This window comes from Bemisia tabaci, chromosome 1, assembly GCF_918797505.1.
Source record: "Bemisia tabaci chromosome 1, PGI_BMITA_v3".
Lineage (NCBI taxonomy): Eukaryota > Metazoa > Arthropoda > Insecta > Hemiptera > Aleyrodidae > Bemisia > Bemisia tabaci.
This window is the reverse complement of record NC_092793.1, coordinates 53,859,435-53,872,091: the sequence shown is the minus strand read 5'-3', so window position 1 is coordinate 53,872,091 and position 12,657 is coordinate 53,859,435. Positions and strand designations below refer to the sequence as shown.

The 12,657-nt window shown below is 37.6% G+C and overlaps 1 protein-coding gene across 4 annotated transcripts in view; it reads left to right on the top strand.

Annotated features, from left to right (window-relative positions):
- The window catches only part of Nep2 (M13 family metallopeptidase neprilysin 2), a 75,307-nt gene extending 65,778 nt beyond the window's left edge, over positions 1 to 9,529 (top strand). For all 4 annotated transcript variants that reach the window (XM_019060189.2, XM_072303459.1, XM_019060190.2 and 1 more), the window contains 5 exons: positions 1,229 to 1,325; positions 1,526 to 1,694; positions 2,429 to 2,547; positions 3,241 to 3,372; positions 5,420 to 9,529. In XM_019060189.2, the coding sequence (XP_018915734.2) occupies positions 1,229 to 1,325; positions 1,526 to 1,694; positions 2,429 to 2,547; positions 3,241 to 3,372; positions 5,420 to 5,761 (859 nt within the window). In that variant the 3' untranslated portion in view covers positions 5,762 to 9,529. The remainder of the gene's footprint in view (positions 1 to 1,228; positions 1,326 to 1,525; positions 1,695 to 2,428; positions 2,548 to 3,240; positions 3,373 to 5,419) is intronic.
- The last annotated feature ends 3,128 nt before the right edge of the window (positions 9,530 to 12,657 follow it).

The following is a 12,657-nucleotide window of genomic DNA, read 5'->3' as shown; positions in this document are numbered from 1 at the left end:
GTAATTAAGAGTTCTCATGCGTTCATCTTTATTATTTTTTAATCATCCAACATTGACGCATCAGGGCAAGAGTAAGTGATAAGTTTTCAAATATCTGGATCAATAATCGATACGACTCTACTGAGAAATTTGCGATGTTTGATGGCTCCTCCTTTGAAGTTTCAAGCAAAGTTAAAAAAATCTTAACTTTAAAAAAAGTAATGATAGTGCAAGAAAATCGATTTTGAAATGCTGCGCGAATCTAGTTCTAAATATTCCTAAGTTTTCATTGGAGGGAAAATCAAATCTTTCGAATATTAAGTATGTGTTCCGATAGTTTCGTAAAATTACAAGTTTTAAAATAAATTGATTCAAATGAATTCACTACCTATTCCTGTGTGTTTAAAATGTTTTTTTTTTTTTTTTTATTTATTTATTTTCCATATATATACTAGGATGTATGCCCTCTGGCCGCTACGCGGCCCAACCCCCAGTGGGCGCATCACGTTTTCTTAGGTCCGCGTCTACGAAAGGACGATCAAAAAAATGAAAATATTTTCATACCCGACTCTTCTCTATCCAATCTCCCTCCGGTCGGGAGCAATTGGACCAATAAGAATCGAACGAAAAAATAGACATTTATTTCAAACTTCACGCCAAGACTGAAACGAAACGGAACGGAGCGTTTCGTCGCTTCTGGATAGCCTGCAGCAAAGGTGCATACCTTCGATCGACCTTTTACCCTACTAACAGACCAAGATTCAACATCTCCCGCTTACTTCAATTTTCCGCTAATACCATTTCTCATTGGCGGGAATTTCAAATTTTGCCCCCCTCTCCAAGCTTTCTGGTCTCCTCTAATATGAAAAATCTGGGTCCTATTTTCAAATTCTGATTACAGCGGGCTCATCTAGGAACTCGATAACCGCAAAAATCATGGAAAACGGCCTAGTAGAGCGCTTAAACGAACTATGACAAAAAATAAAAAATTACATTGTTTAAATGGGAGAATTCGCAACTTTACCACGTAATGTAAAAAAAAACCTGGGTCATATTTTCAAAATCTGAATAAAGCGGGGTCATTTAGCGACAATTGCCTGTCGATAGCCGCAAAAATTTCGAAAATCGGCCCGGTAGAACGCTGGAACTAAGTGTTACCAGATACGAAAATTTAGGAGGTCTCGGAGCTTAAAGTATAGATTTTACTCTCTAATAAGCTAACTTTTCCTGATACTTTCTGTGCTTGCAGAATAGCGGCTTTAGAAAAGGCGAAATCGATGACAACCCACATTGCTTATCCAGATGAACTACTGGATGTGGAGAAATTAAAGGGATTCTACGATAAGGTAAATCACCACAATATATTACAAGAATATCTCGAACTTCTGCCTCGAGGAGAACTGTCCTTACTTAAGTTGTACATTTGTAAGAATAGTGACGACTGCATTAAGACAATTTGAAGTTGGAGCAATATAGTTTCACTTTTTGAAATTTTTCTGAGAATTTTAGGTACAGTCTCTATTAACTGAAATGAATTTTTTTTCAGCTGGAAATGAGTCCGGATAATTACCTTGAGTCTATTTTAAACTTAACCAAATTCGGAACGGACTACAGTTTCAGTAAATTGAGATTACCCGTCAACAAATCGGAATGGATCACCCATGGCAGACCTGCAGTTGTCAATGCTTTTTACAGCTCCATTGAAAACAGTATCCGTAAGTTAAAACAATCAGATTTACAAGAATTTTTTAAAAATTTTCTATCTCGGAAACTTTAAAACCTAAAAAATAAAACAATACGAATATAACGAAACAATTTTTCAACGGATATTCAGAGTCGGATATCTTTACAAGAGTTGAGTTGTTTTGATTTCCAAAGTGCCTACAAACACGAAATAAGAAACGCACTCAAGGGGATTGCATATTTCTAAAGTACAACTTTCATTATAATCATCTTGCATGCTTTCTTTTCCGATTCAGTAAGCATACGTGTTATAAAAAATCTGGAAATAGACTGATCGAAGGGATTTTGTAAAAAAAATTAAGGTACATACTCGTATTTGTTGCGGCATTTTTTTTATCGGGTGTCGGGTTCCGGTTCTGGGGAACTCCTTTTTTGGAGAAAATGCCGTGGTCTTTTCTTTTGTAAGTGATTTTCTCAGAAATTATCTGTATGACCCGTATCATCTGACCGTCTAAGTTTATTCAAAAATAATGGTCGATATTCTCCTTTCCTGTAATTTACGTATGGGTATTCTTAATTTAAAATTTAGACTATATCATTGATTTTAATACGTCTCATCCATTCTATCCTTAGTATAAATTATTATTGGATGAAAATTTTACAAACAGAAATACACTCCTTCACAGTCATATTTTTACCTTTTCGGCTGCTTGCGAACTGTGGACTTAAGTGACTCTCAACGGGGCATTATAATATACTTTTTCAGAATTCCCCGCTGGTATTCTTCAAGGTTCATTCTTCTCGAACGACAGGCCTAAGTATATGAACTATGGAGCTATCGGATTTGTCATTGGTCACGAAATCACTCACGGATTTGATGATCAGGTAAGCTAGGTTGTCGATAAATTTGAACCATTTATTTTTTTATCTTTAGGTATATCGATGACTGAAGTTGAGGAATGCGTATATAACGACCATATTATACTAGTATGACTTATAAGAACATCAAACCACAAAACAAGATCATGTGAAGTTCAAATTGCGCGTCTCAGGATAGGTCACACTTTTTTTCAGTCACAATCGTATCATCTGCAAAGAAAATAAACCCATCTGTAACTTCTGCAATTTATCACCTCTAACCGTCAAACACGTAATTATAGACTGCACTGCCCTCAGGGATCTCCAATCACAGATCTACTCACCTACAATCACCAGGAATACAAACCCACTAACATGCGATGAACCCAATGTCACTACCAAACTACCGAAACTCTTTGCCTCTCTTAATTTAAAAATCTAAATTTTCGTATATACCCCCATTTTCAAAAGACTCTGTAAAGACGTTAATAGCCTGTGACGCAGAATGTCTTAAAATATATTAACTAACTAACTAACTAACTATGTATGGCAAACGTATACTTGAAGTCAATGCACATCGCTAAAATTGATTGCGGCTCATCCTGAATCATATAAAAATGAACGTGCTGTACCTCTCAAAGAAAAAGTATGTAACATTGTTGGATTTCCAGAATACGCGCTTTTGAATCAGTTGCTTTAAATTGATTTTACCTTTTACAGGGTCGGCAGTTCGACAAAAATGGTAATCTAGTAGATTGGTGGGAGCCTGAGACTAGAGAGGCTTATCTAGAGAAAGCGCAATGCATCATTCATCAATATGGCAATTATACTTCACCTGAAGTTGGACTGAAGGTAAGCGATTGGAACTACCCCCAAAATAGTGCTTTCGCCTTTATTATTGAGTGGACTACATACAAATTCCTAAAACCTCCGAGGAGCGCTTATCAATTTTTAAATGCAAAATTATCTATTCTAATACGATTGAAGAGTGCATAATTGAGTTTTAAGCTACGCAGCTGTATTTTAAGCTGGCTAAGCTGTGATTTAAGCTCAGCAGTACACTGTCTATATTGGTAGTTTTGTTTACAGAAAAAATAATCAAGTTTTGTAAAAAAAAAAAAAAAAAAAAAAAAAAAAAAAAAAAAAAACCGTGATCTTTTCCGTTCTTATAAACTCAGGATTGGATTCTTTCTAGAAGAAAAAGCCGAGTGCGTTCTACTGAAAAACTACATTAAATATCGGCAATTAGTTTAGGATGACACCGTTGAGTGGTAGCAAAAATGGTATGTCATCTATCCGGCCACAATCAGAATGTTTTGTTGAACATTAACGGATGGGTGATACGCACCAATTCTGTTCAGCAACCTGTCCAAGAATCGGGTCTACCACCTAAATTCAAATACTAATTGACAGACCAAATCTTTAAATGCTATTTTTGGGGGTGTTAGAGGGCTCGTATATAGGATGAACTGTACGGTCTGAATGTCATTTTCGACTCCAAAGAGACAAGAGAGAAGTCGGATATAAAATGGTGCGTGCACTCCGATAGAATACACTAAAAAAGGTTTTTCCCTATTCAGATTGTCTGTGAATATACTTGAAATGCATAAGAAAAAATCGCAGAAAAAATAAGAAATATTGTTTCTTAGTTTTTTAAACAAGAAGTTTATAAAAATGAAACACGACTGGAGGTATGCAACGTTCTGATCAGACGTAACTAGGCTTTCTTTGCGCGTAGCAATCAATATTTGTCATCATTGAGGGAAGGCGTTTGTGAGATAACTATTCGACCACGGGTGATGCCCATATTGCCGTCAGCTGTAATTGAAGGCGCGTCACACTGCGACGATGGCACAACCGCGCTGCGCTCGCTGGCGCGGTGCTAACAGCGCCGCTAAACTGGGACCACGCGGAATATCATTCTAGAGTCGCGTTTCCCTTCTGGTTTATCATAAGTTTCAGGAAAATATTATGTTAAATACAACGTTTCAGAATCTTGCACCATGTTTATTTTTTTGTTTTTAAGAAAAAAGAGGAACTACCTAAAATATCGTCTCAAAATTATTTTTGAAATGGTATAGGAAAAGTCGCAGAAAAAGATCTCTCGGCGTGACCAGCAAGCTTCATATTCCAATGCATCAGCCTAGGCTGAACACCTCTTCTCCTCAAAGTCTTGTAATGATACTCATTGGAGCTCGAATTTTATACTGTGCTCGAAATTTTTGGAATTTTCGGGTCTTGCTTTCTCCGCAAAATAATGTGGGCCGGCACTATTTTACCATCTTGTTACACACAGGTTGGGCCACCATTTTAACGTTTTGTGTGGACAACCGAGATGATGGAGATGTTGCATGTGTGAGGAATTTGCGATTTGACTGTTCATGATTCTTATGTAAAAGTTCGCGAGAAACACGATGGTGCCAATGGTTTTCTCTAAAGTCTACTTCCACGCTCAAAAAAAGCTCTCAAGTTGAGGCCAAAATGGAGGGGATATCCCACCCTACCCTGAGAGTCCACCTCTACATCAAGACAAACTCTCCATGCAAAGATAGGGAGCAAATGCATCAGCAGGGTTGCCGTGTTTTCAGTTTTGGAGTCCCCAAATAAAGTGGTAGCCCTGTCAATGCATTAGCTCCCTATCTTTGCATGGAGAGTTTGTTCTGATGTAGAGGTGGACTCTCAGGGTAGGGTGGGATATCCCCTCCATTTTGGTCTCAACTTGAGAGCTTCTTTTGAGCTTGGAAGTTGACTTCAGAGAAAACCAGCGGCACCATCGTGTTTCTCGCGAACTTTTACATAAGAATCAATGGTCAAATCGCAAATCCCTCACACATGCAACATCTCCATTGCTTGTTTGCGGGCATAAAAACGCATCCTTAATTGCCGCTCTCTGTTTCAGCTGAACGGAATCAACACGCAAGGCGAGAACATAGCGGACAACGGCGGTATCAAGCAGGCGTACTACGCGTACAACCAGTGGACCAAGCGGCACGGTCTGGAGCCCCGACTCCCCGGTCTCCAGGATTACACCCCGCAACAGATGTTCTGGATCTCGGCCGCCTCCACATGGTGCTCCAAGTACCGGCCCGAGACCCTCAAACTCCGCATCACGACAGGCTACCACTCGCCCGGCGAGTTCCGAGTCCTCGGCCCACTCTCCAACCTCCCCGAGTTCGCCCGTGACTTCAAGTGCCCGTCGGGCTCCAGGATGAACCCAGTCCAAAAATGCAAAGTCTGGTAGGAGCCATGCCATTCATCTATAAAAACAGCCTTCTCGTAGGCGCTCGTTTTCTCTCACTCGAGTCTGTGACGTGTGTGATATTTTCCATAACATCGAATATTGTGAACAAACGAGAATCGTAGATCGTCGCACGTCATCTTCTTGCCGCACGATACGCCAAAATTACAATTAGCCAGGCGAGTGAGTGGACTATGATCACGTCCTCAATTCCATTGAGTTAGGTGAACGAATGCAAACAGTGTGTTTATTCATGCCACAATATATCACTCGCATGAGGCATGACCGTAGGTTGCTTCTATGTCACCGTATTATTGGATTGGGTTAGCAAGTGCGAGTAATTGCGGGTGGTCATTGGGGTGTATCGCGTGTGCAACATTCTACATGCTGGGCTAGTGAGTTAGTAGGGGCACTATCTCCCGCCTCATCAGCTCCAGTGAAGAAATCAAAATTGGCGGTATTTCTAGTGCATCACATGCCGAAAATCATACTCACTAGACGGGTGGGCGAGTTGAGATAATATCTCTTACATCACCGGTTGTGGTGAAAATTTGCATTTCAAAAATTGTGCGATGGATGTGACGGAGTAACTCCCTCTGAATTTAAGGGGTGATCTGTTCAGCTGTCAGAACCAAAGAGTGTATTCTCAGAAAAATCCAGCCTCAGTCAATTTTAAACCATAAAAAAGTAAGCTAAAGGTAGAAAAAGAAACGAAACAAAATATTTTACTATCATGACAACCAAAAGACGACGAACTCAGTCTAATTAAATTATTTTTCTCAATTGATTCTGTCAGATTTTCTTTTTCTTTTTCAATAGATAAAAGTTGTAGGTTCCTGTTTTCTCTGTAATTCAAATGAAAAATTTAATGTTTATAATGCTATTTTTGGAATGAAATACTCATTATTTTAGCGTCGGTGGAAAATAACGTATAAAAGGCCTCCAATGGATTTTATAGTCTCAAAATTTAAAGGTCTATGAAATCTGCAAATTTAAATTTATTTTCTTTTTTTGGGAAGGAAGGGGCTTCCTCTTGTGGCGATTCTTGAATTTTGGGAACACAGGGCTTCATCCAATTTTATTTGAAGTACTTGATACCTATCTATTCTCGATGAATCAAGCTGCTTCATCAAGAATCGATTATTGTTTATTGTAGTTAAGTTGAGGAAAAATAGCGTTGCCAACTTGCTAGAATCGTCACTGGCTCCTTCCACAGAATAGTGTTTCTATAAAAGCCTTTTTGAGGGAAATATCTTATTTCGAAATTTTGAGCTCCCGTTTTTTTAATTTTTATGGATTTTATGATCGAAGGACGTCTCTCGGATTGCAAACATATTGTTTCTTTCTATAAATCCAACAAGAGGACAATCAATTATTTCACCGTTAGAAAATTTTACTTTGTGACTTTCCATTTGAAAAAAAACTTTGAAATGTGAGGGAAGGGAAAGTTTAAAACAATCTAAGTTATAAGTTTCAATATTTTCACGAGAATAATTTGTGTGTTTTTATATGTACATGTATTTTTTTAAGATTTTTTTTATTCCGAAGAAGTTGAACCGTTTTTGAATGAATAAATGTTTTAAAATTATTGGATCTCATGTTTAGGGAATTCAATATCGTGGAAGAATCCCTCTTCTTTCCTGAGGGAAGATGGTACATCAGCGAAAAATTGTTAATGAGGCATATGAACTTGCATTACAAAGAGGGAAAAATTCTATTGTAACTAAGATTTGAGATTTGTTTAATGCGTAAATGTATTCGATAAAAATTGGAAAAATAGTATCTTTCTGCAATTTTGTACATAACTTATCTGTCAAGCCATGAACCTGATGAAGCGCCAGGAAAACGATTGTTACAATGCTATTGTAAATATTAATTCGCATGAATCTAATCTCGTTTCCTCGGCGCTGTTCATGGGGTCAAAAACACAAATATGAAATACTCCCGCATAGATATACATGACTCTTACTTTCTTTGATTCATTATGCGAAGGTATATTTGTTCGTGCAAAAGATGAAAGAAGTGTAACAAAATTCACTACAGATTAAGTGATGTTCTCAGTCCAACATTGATACTAAATGCTTTTGTAATCATGGTGAACATAACAAGATCGTCACCAGCATCACAATAGTTCGTAAATTTTCTTTTAATCAATTGATACACAGTGATCGTGAGAAATGCAACCACAACAGTCTCATCATTATCAAAAACAGCATGCACGCCACCTGCACTATATGTGGACATGTTTGTAGAGCGGGATTTGAGATGCACCGAGTTCAGCAGAATGGAACCCAGCCATGTAGATCAAGATCGAACAGAGAAAGAGAGATTTAAAGTAATACTCCATAAGCCTCAATGTACTTCAGAGAATTTTAGTGCCATTAATTTTCACTTTCAAAATATTTTTTCTCAATATTGAATTCTTGACAGGAGAAAATGCATCGCTAGTTCAGCTCGAAACCAGTTCTGGCTCATTTTTTTCAGAGCGGCCCTTCATTCTTCTCTGTTGAATTCGGTTTATTTCTCCATTGGTGCTGGTCGTGCATTGCACCTCTCTCAGTATTAATAAAAATGCGCAACGCAGTTTCTTCTTAGTGCTATTTTTAGTGTGCATAGCGTTTACCTCTTTTACGTCCGGATTTTTAACCTTGATTTCTAATCTCAGAACGGAAACAAGTACAAATTTCCAGTCTGCTTAGTATTCTTTATGTTTGCATACTAAATGTCGAACAAATGTGTGTTATAAGAGATATGTTTTTAGATTGCATAGGCGGTCCAGAAAATATGCATGACCATTCAGCGATGGGCCAGAAAGAGGTTAGAGTAGACATCTTCTATCAATCTTCAACCCTAAAATGACATTTTAGAACATTTTAATTTACACGCGTCATTTACTTCGGTTCGAAAGCATGTTTTCCACTTTTTCTGTTAGGCAAGAAGTTAATTTCAATTTCTATGTATCAATTTTAAATGCCATCCTTTTTAAAAATTGTATCAATAAAATACCTTATCTCGGCCCTTCATTTCAGCATGACTGTCATCAGCTTTTTTCCAGGACCGCCTATGATAGAATACAGCAGGAGCGGAACATTTGTTGAACACTCTTCTGTGCGTTTAAATTTTTACATTTGTTGTTAGATCAGTTTTTCATCAGAACTAGACAATAAATTTAAGGCTTATACTTTACATTTATTCGGAACCACCTCATGGTATCTGTATATATTTCCGCGGGGAAAAATAAAACCATGGATCTTCCAGCTTCTTAGGCTGAAAGAAACCGGAGGATTCAGGATGTTGGTTTTTGGTAAATGACATTTCCTCAACATCTATTGAAATTTTAACATTTATCACATGAACGAGGCTCCTCAATAGCTGTGTGGTGAGATTCTAAAGACCTGTATATACACAAATCAAGAATGATGCACCGCACAGAAAATTTTGTCCTGCATTCTCTTGTATCACCAGTGATTTTGGTGATGTCACCGATGATACATTTATCAACACGATACAAGTTTCGGTTGTTGCATGCAGTGATGCGAGAAATAGAAAATAAATTGGGGGAGGGGGGGGGGGACAAAAGGGATAAGTACAAGATATTTTGATGATATTTACTTCTCATTTCACCGGCGTAATGTTGGAGTCAAACTTATTGTATTTTATTTTACCTCGTAAATTGAATGTGGAATGTTTTTGATGATCTGCTTTTACTTAAACATGTGATAAATTTTGTAATTTTTAATAAGTATATATTTAAATTATCTATTCAAACAACTCTTCTTTTATTTTAAAATTAATTGCACCTTTATTCTCTAAATGTTACGAATCGATGGCCGAAGTGCGAATAAACCACCCATATCCATTGCGATGTTTCAAAATATCTGCTCCTATTTTATTTTTTCGAACAAAAAGGAGCTTTACGCCTTAGAATTTATTCAGAATATTTTGCTATCATAGAAGAAAAACCGAGGAGGTTCTCAAGAAATTACGTTTACTAGTTATCCGAGGAAAAATTAAGTATTACAGAAGGTTTTGAACCTGAAGGGTTTGAAATTTTATCAAACAGAAAAGTACTATATTATCTCAAAATATCAATCACACAAATGTATGGTTGAATAAAATAATAGGGAGCAGTAGCTAAAACTCTATACAGTCTTCAAGTAATACAAACGTATTAAAAAGGTTGGTTATCACCTTGATGAACATGCGCTATGGATCCGCGGGGTATTATTTTTGTTTTTGAAAGTTCGGTAGAAGAGCACCATCATTTACCGACCCATACATTTTTTTGTCTGTGACGTCACAAAAAAAAAACAAAAAAAAACATGCGTGCTGTTTGCGACCCACGGCTAGCGGGAAACAAAAGATTTTAAGGAGTCAAAAACCGTCCGCGAGATCCCAACGACCAAATAGTTGTGAGTGGATTAGGTCAAATTTTATTTGAGGAGTTAAAAATCGCAATATCCAGATTGGTTCCCTAGAATTCCACTGGTGTACAGAAGTAGCATACGATGGAATTGAAAATAGATGGGGCGATTGATAAGGAACGCCAATAAAATCATGCCACCATTAAGAATCGTTCATGAAATGCGTAACGCTCTTGGGCAGTCAAGACATTGGGCATTACGCCATTTTGTTTTTACGCTCTAAAGGATTGAAACTTACGTCACAAAAGCGTCGGGGGGGGGGGGTCGAAAAATCCGGAACTAAGCATTCTTTTTTACGAATGAACCCTCATAGCAAAAATTATGTGTGTCTAACTTTTCTAGCCTTGCGTTTAAGTCTCCAGAGGAGCGCTAACAGCGTGTAGCCTTTTGCCTCCTTGGCGAACCAAATTTTTTGCTCTTATAAATGAATTCGTCCAGGCTCAAGGTTCAACTCGTCAAACTGATGGACTCATATGCATGATACATTTTTTCAACCCCGGGGCCGGGGCTCTAACAAAATCACAATCGGATTGAAGCGCGCTGACATTAGCGCTTGTAATTGCATCCCATGCAAAGCGCCGGATCATTTCTACTTCCGAATAAATAATTTCTAGCTACGAAGTTGGCTTGTTTCTCTACAACAAAATAAGGTAGGAGCGGAAATTTTGAGACATTACATTGGAAACGCGTGGTTATGGATACCTCTTCATGCCTTCGATAAGAACAGATGCATGGCAGGATTGGCAGGGTCCATGTCACAACATCAGAGATAGTTTCTTTTCAGTGGCGAGGCATTGATGCTCGATCATCGTTATTTCTCCATTTGAAGCTATGGTAGAGAATCGGTCATTGAGGTGTTCGTTGCGAAAAGCCTGTTTATCGATCCTTTTCCATAGGTTTGAATAGCAGATCAACCGATGTATCGGAAAGCACGCCACGCTTCTGTTCATTTTGATTTAAGTATGTCCATTCATCATATGACGAAGAAAATTACTAGATATATCAGGGTAAGGGAAATATGTAGAAAAAATTAACACAATTTTTTAAAAAAAAATACATGCTTAAACATAAATAAAAATATTTAATATTCTTTAAAAATGCAGATATTTAAGTGTTAAGAGTTTTATGATAAAGGATAGAAAAAGATAATTTAATAAAAGATAGTTCGTTCAAAAAACAGGAAGAAAACACAAACTATAATGTAGCCTGACCTCTAGAATCACAGTGTCCCATACACTCTTCACAATAAGTTGCGATTTGATCGGAGAACGTATCGCGATTTTACTGATGTCGATTTATTGCAATATTATCGAACAAAAAATTGCGCTTCAATCACATAAACGTGCAATAAAATCGCGATTTCATTGACGGTAATTTATCGCAATATTTTCCAACAAAAAATTGTAATAAATTGAGAAAGAATATCTATTTTATCGAATGCAATTTTATGAAGATAAAGTTGCTACAAGATTGAAGATCATCACTCGAATGTTGATGGTCCTAGCGATTTTATCACCAAAAAATCGTAAAAAAAATCGCAAATTAATTTCCAAATATCGCATTTTCGTTGAAAAATGCTAGGTACTGGGAAGAGGAACCCGCACCAGCAAACCGGGAGACCATCATTGGCGGATCCTTCAAATCGGGAACATTGTTTTCCTCTATTTAAATCAATGGGAATATATCGATTCTTGGAGGTGCCAGCTGCTCCGACAAGAATCGATCATTTAACATAGGTTTAAATGGAGGAAATCCGATGTTGCCAATTTGCTGGATCCGTCTGTGGGAACCATCACCCCGGTCGCTGGTTTTAAAGTATTAATTATGACTTCTTATTTTGAGGGATTCTCAAGTAGGTAACTCCTTATGAAGTTATGATGCATTATGCCCAATTTCAACATAACTCCAAAAAATGTATGAATTTTTCTGAAGCGTGTTTTTTCCTCACGTCGTTTTTCTAGTGCTATTTTGCATTCTGCGCGTTGCTTGCCGCGGAATCCATTCAGTATTATTGAAATCTGTGAAAATCAGATGGCCATACATTTCCTTTTTTACCTGTTGGAATCTTAATTGAACTCGGTAAAAAGAACTATTACCAAATCTTCCAGAGAAAATGGTATGAAAATAATATTGAAGTTAAACGTTTTTTGAGGTGTGCTTTGGTGCAAGTAAGGCGTAAGGCGTGCTTTTGGTGAATTATGGTAATATTGAATTCATCGCTGCCTTATTCGATTTTTTATGGAGTAATCATCAATTTACCCGAATTGAGTCCTTGCACGTGAAACGCATCATCGCAGGGAAGTTTTTCTTACTTATTCCTCTGCACGGAAAAAACAAGATTAGTGAGCACTACTGGCCGTTTATAGTGGTGAGCAGTTGAGGGCTGGCGTCTAACGCTGTACAGCTCAACACAGGTAGGCAGTAGAGGTCGGCACTGAACATCAGTAGTGCCAATCAGATGCCGCGAGACGCACG